Source organism: Gracilinanus agilis, chromosome 6, assembly GCF_016433145.1.
Source record: "Gracilinanus agilis isolate LMUSP501 chromosome 6, AgileGrace, whole genome shotgun sequence".
In the NCBI taxonomy this organism is placed as follows: domain Eukaryota; kingdom Metazoa; phylum Chordata; class Mammalia; order Didelphimorphia; family Didelphidae; genus Gracilinanus; species Gracilinanus agilis.
Genome location: NC_058135.1, coordinates 118,921,244 through 118,933,600, shown reverse-complemented (window position 1 = coordinate 118,933,600; position 12,357 = coordinate 118,921,244). Strand labels below are relative to the sequence as shown.

At 39.4% G+C, this 12,357-nt stretch overlaps 1 protein-coding gene across 1 annotated transcript in view; it reads left to right on the top strand.

Moving 5' to 3' along the window:
* Positions 1–335: 335 nt before the first annotated feature.
* FHDC1 (FH2 domain containing 1) overlaps positions 336–12,357 on the top strand; it is a 47,582-nt gene continuing 35,560 nt past the window's right edge. The window contains exon 1 of the mRNA XM_044681289.1: positions 336–821. Coding sequence (XP_044537224.1) covers positions 336–821 — 486 coding nt within the window. The remainder of the gene's footprint in view (positions 822–12,357) is intronic.

The window sequence follows — 12,357 nt, the reverse complement described above, 5'->3', positions numbered from 1 at the left end:
ATGGGCGTTAAGTGACTTGTGTCACACAGCTAGGACGTGTCTGAGGTCAGATTTGAACCCAGGACCTCTCATCTCTGGGCCTGGCTCTCAATCCACTGAGCCACCCAGCTGCCCTGCTTCATTAAAATCTTTACTTGCACTGACTCAAATTCTGGTTTAAAAAAAATTTTTTTTTTTATTGCTACAGGTTTGGAAGATGATGCGCAGCACTTGTGCTCTTCTCATGGATGGTCAATTAGAATTTGGAAGAGTATGACGGGAGGGGCCATTCCATTATCGGATGTTCCAAGCGCTCCTCGAGCCAAGAAAATACCTCCCTTGAAGGCTACAGTACGATGCATGTTATGAATTGTGTCTCCTTGGCTAGTGAAAAAGAAAATGGGGATCTTTCTGTTGCAGCTGGATTAATGATTGGGCAAACACCACCACCGCCGCCACCTCCACCACCCCCACCACCACCCCCTCCTCCGCTGCCATGTCCAGGCAATGGGTGTCCTCCTGTTCCTCCCCCACCACCCCTGCCAGGGGGTCCTCCTGCACCCCCACCACCCCCTCCAGGACTACCTCCTTCTTCTTATGTGAATGGACATGGCCACCTTAGTAAAAAAAAGAAAATGAGGAGTTTTTTTTGGAAAACAATTCCAGAAGAGCAGGTTCGTGGCAAAACCAACATCTGGACGATTGCAGCAAGACAACCACAGAAGTACCAGATTGATGCAAAGACTATCGAAGAGCTCTTTGGGCAGCAAGAAGACACCAAATCGTTGGTTTCTAGGAGAGGTGGAACTTTAAATGCTTCCTTCAAAGAAGCTAAAGAAGAGGTAAGAATGGAGCGTAGAGGAATAAATTTCCATCCACTCCACTTTCCTCTAAGGGTGTGCAAGCATGTACTCTTCCAACATTTGCTGTCATTCTTTAATTCCACTAGGGAGAACCTAACATTTGGCTAGGAGATTTGTCTTCCTTGTGGATCCACTGGTGATTGTGGCCTTAGCCACTGATAGGATAGAGCATCTGGCAGGTGCTGCTGCTTTGGATTTTTGTCCCATTATTGTATTATTGGAAGAGCATTAGTTCAGAAGTTAGGAGTCCTGGGTCCTAAGAATTCTAGTCTTTGGGATCTTGAGCAAGTCACACCCTATCTGGGCCTTAATAATCTTATCTTTAAAAAGAGGTTTGACTAGAAAACTTCTAGGGTCTCTTCTAGAATGAATATCCTAGCTCATAGTCAACCTGAGGTTTAGTAAATGATTTCCTTTTCTGGAGTACTAATGGTCAACTGAAAACTATAATGTAGGACCTAAAATCACCCAGTTCCACCGAACTGGAAATCAAGAATGCTTCAGTCTAACTCTTTAGAATAGTTTGGCCCAGCTGCTCCTACATGCCACCTCTCCTGGGAAGTGGGCCTTTTTTGGTTTTGTCAGTAATGCCCCAAACCAGCTCAGCTTGGTAAAGCACTTGGTTGACAACTTTCTTATGCATCTGTGGTGTATTCTTTTGCATTATGACATCGTGTGTGTGTGTGTGTGTGTGTGTGTGTGTGTGTGTGTGTGTGTGTGTGCTATTTTCCTGCTGTATCATGAATTTCACAAGGACAGACACCAGATCTTTTTTCAGTTTTTTTTCTCTCCCCCAGCACTGATTCAGCATTAAAGTAAATGTTAGAGCCATACTCTCTCTCTCTCTCTCTCTCTCTCTCTCTCTCTCTCTCTCTTTTTCTCTCTCTCTCTCAACCTCTATCTTCTGTCTTAGAATGGATACAAAGTAGTGATTCTAAGGCAGAAAAGTGGTAAGGGCTAGGCAATAAGGGGTTAAGTGAATTGCCTAGGGTCACACAGCTAGGAAGTGTCTGAAGTCAAATTTAAACCCAGGACCTTCCAGACCTGGTGCTTTTATCCAGGGAGTCATTTCCATTCACTCTCCAACATGCTTTAGGGTTTTGCTGTGATTTCCCACCATCTTTCTTCCTTTGCTGCCTTTTGTTAAAGCTCTGTGAAGCTACTTGAAAACAGTCTTGAAAAGCAGGGCATTTCACATATCACTGAGTGAAGTAGCTAAGGAGGAAACATGGTCAAAGAGAAAAAGTATAAGGAAATGAGAAACTGTAGCCGCCTTTAGGTGTGAGTATAGAGCTAGCTATAAAAAAGGAAGAATTCTTAAAGGGAATGAGGGTAGCTTAGAATATTGCATCTTCACGTAGGATCCAAATGGATGCTGTCCAGGATCATTTCACCTTTTATGTCATAGATAAGGCAAATGGTTCAGAGATGGGGCTGCAAGATAAGGTTTGGGTAGGGTCTGGAGAATGCAGCAGGAGTGATGTACTATGCATTATTGGATTTGGGGGCTGGCAGGGTTGACCTCTTTTTCCTTTCTGGCTCAGGAATTCACTCACATACTATGGCCAGGCCCATACTAGGTCAGTAATTCACTGGGGAGCTCTTGTGTGATTCTGCTCTCTGACTAAGGTTTAAAACAAACTTAGTATTGAACATCAGGACAACTAATTAAACTTGTTCTGTGACTATTGACATTTAAGTCAATTTCAAAGCACCAAATATAGCATCTTAGATTTTCCTTTGAGGACCAGATCAAGATTCTTTAGCAATTAATTTTCTTTTCTTTCTTTCTCTTCTGGTTCTGCTTTTTTTCTTTTGCATTATTTCATCAAGGTCTTTGCAGATCTCAAAATCATATTGCACTACATTAATGTATCACAAGTTATTTAAACTTTCCCTTATATTTAGATATTAGGATTGCTTCCATTATAGATAATTCTCCTTTGAGAACTCTTTAGACAGCTCTTGTTGAATTTTTCACTAACATTTTCTTGGTTTATTCCCAGTAGATCAAAGGATTATTTTTATAGTTTTTTCTGTGGTCAAGAATTTTTTCTTAAATTAAAATTATATGTTCTATTAGACCTGGGACTGTTAATACTTAAGTAGATCAGCTATTTGTAAGAAACACCCACCTAATAAAACCTAGAGCCTTTGGCTTGGGTTAATGCACTTTAAAAGATTAGGCATCAGGAAATTTCTAGGAAATACCTGGGTGACCTAAAGTTCTTTTCCTTTGTCATTTCTTTTTCATTAGATTATAGGGTCCTTCACAAGTTACAACCAGTGGAAATGTGCGTCGGCCATGGGTGGGGGGAGAGGGGGTTGAAGAGGAAAGTAGGGGTATGAAGCATGTAAACAGGTCAAAAATGAATATTAATAAATGTTTAAAAAAAAAAGATTATAGGGTCCTTGATGGCAGGCAGGAAGTATCCTTTGCCTTTCTACCCTCTTCTAAGGCACAGTGCCTGGTACATACTAACACTTAATTAATGATGATTGACTATATTTATTGACTTGAATTACAAAACTGAGAACTAGCAAGTTACTTCTTCTTTGGCTCCCTGACCTGTGCTTCCTCAGGAAGCAAAAATACTTCAGCTTCACAGGACCTCCACACCTGTAGATCTTTTAATATATTATTCCCTAGCTCCATTTATCAGACAGAACACAGGAAAACTTAGAATATTAAATCTGTGCCATGTTAAAATTAGAGTAAACAATCCAAGGAAGCACATGGTTGGCAGAAAGTGCTAGAGAAGACACAGGGGCTACTACTATCTCCTGTGGTTTTGCAAATAATGTGCTTTATTGTTTCTGAGGAGTGACTGCCAGTTGAGTCAGATTGGGTGGTGGCCATTGTGGATGGGAGAATACGTTTTCTTTTTGTAGACTTGCCAATGTTGCTCCCACAAGGACCTGATTGATTCTAGCCTATGGTGACTCAGGAAAAAAGGAAGTCAAGCATTTAAACAAATAAAACTAAGCTCTCGACAGGTCACCCTTAAATTCACTCTCAGTATCAGAGTTCTGGGAATCAGGGCTTCTGTCAAAGATTAGATCCACAAATGATCTTCTGATGGATGGTCTGTGGGCTGGCTTCTGTTACAGTTGATGCTTATGACATGATGGTGCTGTTTCTTGTGCTTGGTGTGAATTAAAATTTGTTTGGGACACGTCTAGCTCTAAACTTATGATCATATTAATATCATTGTCCTATGTTAGCATCTTTAAAAATGTGTTTATATTTCCAGTATTATTCTTTTTTTTGTAAGTGAATAATCTTTAAAAACCAATACTCCCAAACACAACCCCCAAAATTGTATGCTTTCATCTTCATTTCTACTCCAACAGTTCTTTCTCTGGAGGTAGATAGCAGTCTTTGTCACAAGTCCTTTAGAATTGTCCTGAATTGTTGTATTGCTGAAAGTAATCAAGTTTGTCGAATTTGGTCTTCCCACAATATTGCTCTTACTGTGTATAATGTTCTTCTGGGGCTCCTTATTTCACTCTGTATCAGTTCACGTAGGTCTTTCTAGTTCTTTCTGGAATCTTGTTCATCATTCCTTATAGCATAATAGTATTCCATCAGCACCATATACCTCACTTTGTTCAGCCATTCCCCAATTGATGAACACTCTTCAATTTCCAATACTTTGCCACCTCAAAAAGAGCACCTATAAATATTTGTGTAACTGGTCCTTTCCCAGTTTTAAAATCTCTTTGGGATACAGATCTAGTAAGGGTATTATGGATCAAAGGGCACTACATTAACATCTTGAGAACAGCAAAGCTTTTCTTTTCATCCTGGAGGTAAGAAGCAAAGGTAGTGAACAGGGGAGGTGCCCTATGGTTCCTTTCTCCCTTTGTGTTCTGAAGATAGAAAAGTGTGAGAACCACAATATTAGAAGGAAGTAAAAGGGAGTTGTCATGGGTGGAATAGTGGGTACCTGATATCCCAGTGATGGCCAACACAGAAGCATCCATTTGCAGAACAGAGCTTGAATTTAGGGAGAATCTACCCTCATTTAACTTCATTACTTTTTGACAATTGCTTATCATAATTGGAATGAAAGAAGAAACCACATAGGGTGGTGGTTCAAATGCTCCTGGAAGTCAGGAAGACTGCTGTTCAAATTCCATCTTTGACACATACTAGTTCTAGGAGCATGAGCAAGTCACAGCTTCTTGTGTTGTTCATGGTCACCCCCAAGAAATCTCAGGTCAGAACCCCTCTCACTGCAAGGCTGTGAGTGACAGCAATATGATTGTGTAGTCAAAGAACACAGAAGAAGCGACTCATTGGTTGACTTAAACTTAACTGCATTATTGAGCCAGATGCAAATATTCAATTTATAGCAATACTTGAGGAAGTGACAGGTAGAGATCCTTTCTTTTTCATTTTATTTTAAAAATATTTTTCCATGGTTACATGATTTATGTTGTCTCCCTCCTCTCTTACCTCCCCCCTCCCGGAGCTGACAAGCAATTCAATTGGGTTATACATATATCAGTGTTCAAAACCTATTTGCATATTATTCATATTTGTTGTAGAGTGCTCTTTTAAGTTCAAGACCCCAAATCCTATACCCATATAAACAAGTGATAAATCCTTTTTTAATTCTGAATTTCTTCTCCAACCATTCTTTTAGAGATACTTTCTAAAAATTATTTCCCCACAAATATGGCCAGTGACAGCTATGACAATGTTTTATGTACTTTGTTTTTTGAATAACAATTCTAGATTTCATCCTGGAAGTGACCTTAGAGGTCATCTCATTCAACACCCCTTCTTCCAAAGACAAGGAAATGGAGACCCAGGGAGGCAAAGTAATTTGCCCATAGTCACACAGCTAGTAAGTAGCAAGACCTAGGATTTGAATCCATTTGCTCTAGCTCCAAATCCAGTGCTTTTTTTAAATAAAATTCTTACCTGGAGCAGTCAGGGTTAGGTGACTTGTCCAGGACCACACAGCTAAGAAGTACCTGAGATTAGACTTGAACCCACATCTTCCTGACTCCAGGTCTGGAGCTCTCTTCACTGTGATACCTAGCTGCTTCGCTGCCTTTTCTAATCCAGTGCTATTATTCATACCATGCTTAGAATGTTGGTGAAGCACCTCCTAAGTTATCCTTAGTGAGAGGTGTTACATCATCGCAGCCTTGGAAGTTGTAACCTTGCTAGGGTAGGGAACTAGCCGACTGGCTAATCAGTCACTATCAGCAATAAATCTTGCTTCTCACATGCTCGGTTATCAAGTGGAGTCCAGGGTTGAAAGCAATAGCTCTTACCACCTGCACATGTGACCTGGAGAACGTCCCAGGCAACGTGCTGAAAAATGACAGATTCCGAAACGAGAAATATGGTTTTGACACGTTATAACACAGCTCGTCATTACCCAGATTTGGGTAGATCATCCCTCCTGCAACATAATTACCAGCTATGGAGATATGTGGGATTAGGCGGTTAGCTTGCACTTTTAAAGGGTTATAAAGTATAACAAATGGGTTCAACTGTGTTTCAAAGAGAGAAAGGGAGATTTTTCAGCCTACTGAAACACTTGCTGGGTTTGAAGAAGTTTGCACGCTGCAAGGGCAGCACATTTGAAATTCAAGTGAGGGTTGAGAGGTTTTCCTCTGATGGATGTTGGAAAATGCACAAGAAAGCCCCATCAAAAGCCCGATGTAATGGTATACCCCAGGACTCCTTGCTACTGCGAGAGTGAAGATGGTGGTCCACTTGCCCCCCTAACACGTTGTGAGTTGCAGCAGGTGCCCTGGGTCAGGCATCATGAGGGTGAGCCTGGGAAATGTGGGACCAAATGGCTGCTGGTGAAGAGATTGACGGGTCCATATTGGAAGCAGAGCAGGTCAAAGCTTCCATGCAAAAATAAGAGTGGGTTCAGGTCAACTGTACGGCTGGTGCACTTTCAGCCTGGGTAAGAGAGGGAAGTGGGAGAGAGAGAAAAAAGCAGGGAAAAGAAAAGAGTGTGATTGCAAAGAGCAGTTACGGTGACTATAGAGCATAAGGACACAGGAACATCCCCAAAGTAAAACAATGGGGCGTTATGAAAGAAGAAAAAATTTAAATATTTAAGGTTACTTCTTATAAAGACGAAGGTAATTTAAAACAGATCGTGTAAGCAATAGCTGTAATTGTAGTATAAAAATGATATACTGCACGAGGGGGTGGTTGTTGATCTGTGTGAGACGGTGCATTTCTTTTTTCCCATGCTGTTCAATGGTTAGCCATGCTGCTCGGAATCCCATGTGATCAGATTTCATTTTATACCACTCCTAGGCATAGATTCACAGTCTAGAATTTTTGGACTAAAGAAAGGGAAAATGGAAACTATACTGAATCTGGATTTTCCAGTTTTTGTTTATTTACCTTTTGGGGGAAATTGTACAACTGTTTCAATTTACACTTAACAGACTACAAATGACATACCACATCAGCTTTCCAGAATCTAAAGGAAAAGAGAAGAAGGCAACTGCACCCCACCGTTTAGGAAGTTGAGTCAATCAATCAATCAATATTTGTTTTGTTCCTACTGTGTGCCAGGTACTGTGCTAAGGTGCTGGAATGGAATGTATAAAAAGGAAGCCCTTATTTGATTGTGGAGGTATAAAAGGTTTTTTTACATTTCTTCTTTTTTTTAATTTAATTTTTTTTTTAATTTTAAATTTTGAACATTTTCTCCTAGTTACATGTTTCATGTTCTTTCCCTCTCCCCCAAACCTCCCTAACCCCCCTTAGCCAACACACAATTCCACTGGGTTTTACATATATCATTGATCAAGACCTAATTCTATATTATTGATAATTGGACTAGAGTTATCGTTTAGAGTCTACATCCTCAGTAATATCCCTCTCAGTTCAAGCAGTTGTTTTTCTTCTGTGTTTCTCCTCCCACAGTTCTTCCTCTGAATGTGGCTAGTTTTCCTTCTTATGTCCCTCAGCCTTGCTCAGGATTCTTGAATTGTTGCTAGTAGAGAAGTCCGTTATGTTCGATTGTACCACAGTGTGTCCATCTCTGTGTACAATGTTCTCCAGGTTCTGCTCCTTCCACTCTGCATCAATTCCTGGAGGTCTTTCCATACATTTCTTCTTCTAAAGGTGTAAGAGACAGATTTTATATTCACCTATAGAAGTGGGGCCTGGACCTATGATTTCATTTGTGTATTGTAAAAAAATGGGGCACCAGGGATGTTAAAATATAACCTAAATGGTTGTGGGTGCACACACTGGGTTGAAGGAGAGACAGGACCAACCAGGATAGGGAGACCAGAGTACACAGCTAAGCTGGTAACTGTCAAGAATGGCTGTTGGCCAACTGTCACCCAGTTCACCACTAGGCCAGAGTCTATGGAACCAGCAGGCAAGGTAAAGGTTTTTAACAGTTTTAATTATGATTAACCTCAGATACTTCCTAGCTAAATGACTCTGGGCAAGTCACTTACCCCAAATGCTTAGTCCTTACCACACTTCTGCCTTAGAAGTGATTCTTAGAATTGATTCTAAAATAGAAGGTAAGAATTGAAAAAAAATTAATTAATTGAGCCTGCCACTTTCCTACCTGTACCATTCCTGTTAATCCACAATAGTTTATCCTCTGCCATTGGCAGAATTCAAGCTAAATAAAGAATTTATGCAGATAATACCACACAGACACAGTAAACCCTTGGCTATTACTTGGGGTTATTCACACCTGGCAATGAATAACTCCCCTAGCGTTCTGTGGAGCTCCACCAGATAGGACACTTTATGTACCTCTTTTTCTGCTCCCCATTTGATGAGTTGATCAGATAATATCAGCTGCTCAGTCTGGGGCCACTTCTTGCACTGACATTTTTGCACTGATCCCAGCATAGGCAATAGTCCAAGAGTCCTACAGGGGTGCAGAGGTCAGGTTCCACTTCACAAGACTTCAGAACTGGTTCAGACAGTGCTTCTCCAAGCTGTTTAGGTTAGATTTTGCCAAGCATTGGGAAGCGAGTTAACCCCATCAGCATGGAGAGTGCTAGACTCCTTTTCGAGTTCTTCGGCCACCTTTCTAACTTGGTTCTAGAAAGAGTGACTTCCATTGCAATTCAACAAGTATTCATGTCTACCATTTGTAAGATCCTGTGCTACAAATACAAGCAATGCCATTCTCAGGGAGCCTACATTTTCCTGAGAAAGCACCGAGAGCATAAAAATATTGAGGAAATCATTTTGTTGGACTCATTAAAAGCCTTCTCCTACTCGAAACTACCACACCAATGCAACTACCAACAATTTGGAAATAGGTCTTGATCAAGGACACATGATAAAACCAGTGGAAATGTGGGTCGGCCATGGGTGGGGGAAACAAGGGGGGTGAAGGGGAAAGTAAGAGCATGAATCATGTAACCATGTTAAAAATGAATATTAATAAATGTTTAAAATTTAAAAAAATAAATAAAAGTAGTAACTTGCTCTAAAAAAAAAAAGCCTTCTCCTCCACCCATTTGTGAAAACAAACCCTTCGTATGCTTATTCAGGGGAGGAAAACAAGTTCCCACGTTGGCTGTGTGTGTGTGTGTGTGTAAACACACTATCATATGTTGAATGTATACATACACACACTCATGCATACATATATATATATACACGTATATACACATATATGCCTCAATCTGTATACTTTCTGATACCCACATATGTCTGTCAGACACACAAACATTTATTTATGCTTTAGGCTGTAGTCTCTGACACATCTATATCTTTATGCCTCCAACTGTAGCCGAGACCAGCATCTCTCCGTCTGCAAGTGCTTCCTCTGGAACTGTGCTTTTCATTTGGCTAGTCCCCAAGTCTTTTCCATCTCTCTGTTGTTAGTGTGCACAATTTCTCCAGGTTCTCCTCACTTAGCTTTGCGTCAGTGCATACACGTCTTCCCTAGTTTCTCTAACAGCCTCCTCTTGATTTTTTCTTATAACATCAATATCTTATCACAACCATATACTGCAATTTGTTCAGATGTTCCCCAGCTGATAGGTATCCTCTCAGCTCCTATTCTTGGTCACCGCCAAAAGAGTTGCTATAAATGTTTCAAACACAGAATATGTGTCTTTTTCTTCCTTCTTTGATCTCTTTTGGATATAGGTCTAGTAGCAGTATTCCTGAGTCAAAGGGTATATATGCGGTTTATTATCTTTTGGGGCATAGTTCCATATTGCTTTTCAGAATGGCTGAATCAGTTCATATGTCCACCAACAGTGCATATTAATGTACCTATTTTCCCATAGTCCCTCCAGCATTTGCCATTTTACTTTTTCTTAATCATCTTTGCCAATCTGATGGGTGTGATGTGGAACTTCATAGTTGCTTTCTTTAAACCTTTACCTTTTGTCTTAGAATAGATATTGAGTATCAGTTTCAAGAGTGGGAAGGGCTAGGCAATTGGGGTTAAGTGACTTGCCCTGGGTCACACAGCCAGAAAGTCTGAAAATTTTCAAAAAACCACATTTGAACCAAGGACCTCCTGTCCCTAGGTCTGGCTCTCTATACACTGAACCACCTAGCTACTGCTGGATTTCTCTTTCTGAAATCTATTTATTCATATCCCTTGACTATTTGTCAACTTAAATCCATTTTGAACTGTTTTCTCTTTTTGGCATTTTTTTTTTAATGTATTGATAGATTTAGTTTAGGCACAATGGATACTTAACCGAATAACCAGGCACTCCCTCTCTGAAGTATATTCCCTAATCTATTGTTTTAAAATAATTTTAATTGGTCTCCCTTGTTTTTGTTTTTAAATTTATTTTTCATTGCCTTCCTTCCCATATCCTAACCCAGGGAGCTATCCTTTATAATATAGAACAGAAAAAAGGGAAGGGAAAAAAGATTTGGCAAAACTAACTAATATATTGGAAAAAGTCTGGTGTTAATATGTAGGATTCCAAATAGACAGTCACACACTTCTGCAAAGAAGCAGAGCAGAGAGCTATTTTCTCATCTCTCTTCTATGGGGCCAAGCTTAGTTATAAGAATTTTGCAGCATTCAATTTCAATAATTTGGTTGTTGTCATTCTTTTAATTTATGTTGTTGTAATTACTGTATATAATTTTCTAGTTATGCTCACTTTACTTTTTATCAGTTCATATAATTCCCAATTTTCATTTTTCTATAGTCATCATTTCTTAAAACAGAATAAGGTTCCACTACATTCATTTACCACAATGTTCAACCATTCTCCAATCAAATGGACATTTGTTTCTGGTTCTTTGTGACCACAAAACTTCACCACTATACATATTTTGATGTATATGGAGCCTTATTTTGGTCACTGACTTCTTTGGGGTAAATACCTAGCAGCGGAATTTTTAGATCCAAGAGTATAGATATTTTTAATCACTTTTCATTTATTTCCATATTACTTTCTCAAACAACTGGACCAATGCACAACTCTACCAACAATGTATTAGTGTACTTGTCTTTCTAGATCCTCTCTGACATTTTCTCATCTTTCATCATTGCCAGTTTGCTAAGTGCTAGGTGAGAGTTGAAACTTAAGAACTGTTTTCATTTACATTTATTACTAGGGATTAGGAGCATTATTCATTTGGCTGTTGATAGTTTGCAAATTTTCTTTTAAGAACTGTTTATATCTTTTCACTCTTTTCCCTTGATCTATTATTAAGAGAACTGAGGGATTCATTAACTGTGATGGTGTGGTATCAGACTTCATGGATATGTTTGATGAGACAACTTTATTTACCTTGGTATAGCCATCATCTATATTATTCTTTTTAGTCAATTTTCTTCACACTGTCCTGCTTAATATAAGTCTTCTTATATCTTTCTGAATTCCTCATATTCACCATCTCTTATAGCTCAGTAACACCAATTATATTAAAATACCAAAGATCGCGTTGCTATCCCCTCATAACTGAGCACATCTTTTGTTTCTGGCATTTGGCTGCCCCAGATAATGCTATTGTAAACATTTTTTGTCTAGAAGAGTTTTGCATATGGCCTCAGTAATGAACTCATTAGGCTATGAACAGTTTAGTAACTTTTTACAGAATTTACGTAATTTCACTTTTTTCAGGACAGGTGACACAGCTCTGGTGACAAATTAACTCTCCTGAATTCCAGCAAATGCACCAGCACCAAGTTTTTCCCATCTTTTAGAATTTTTACTAGCTTGATGGATGGATATGAGATGAGATCCCAGGGTTGTCTTAACTTGCAAGGCTCTGATTATTAGTGATTTTGAATATTTGTTTCAAGTGGTTTATGCATCTTATTTTGAAAACATCACATCCTTTTAGAAATTGTTTACTTTTATATCTTTATTTTCACTATCTAGGATTTAACATTTCTTTCAGTTATGAATATAGACCAACAAATAGTATTCTGGGGAGGAGTCCATAGACTTTGCTAGACTGCCAAATGGGTTCATGACACAAAAAACGATTAAGAAGTTTTGGTCTAGGGGGCAGCTGGGTAGCGCAGTGGATTGAGAACCTGGCCTAGAGACG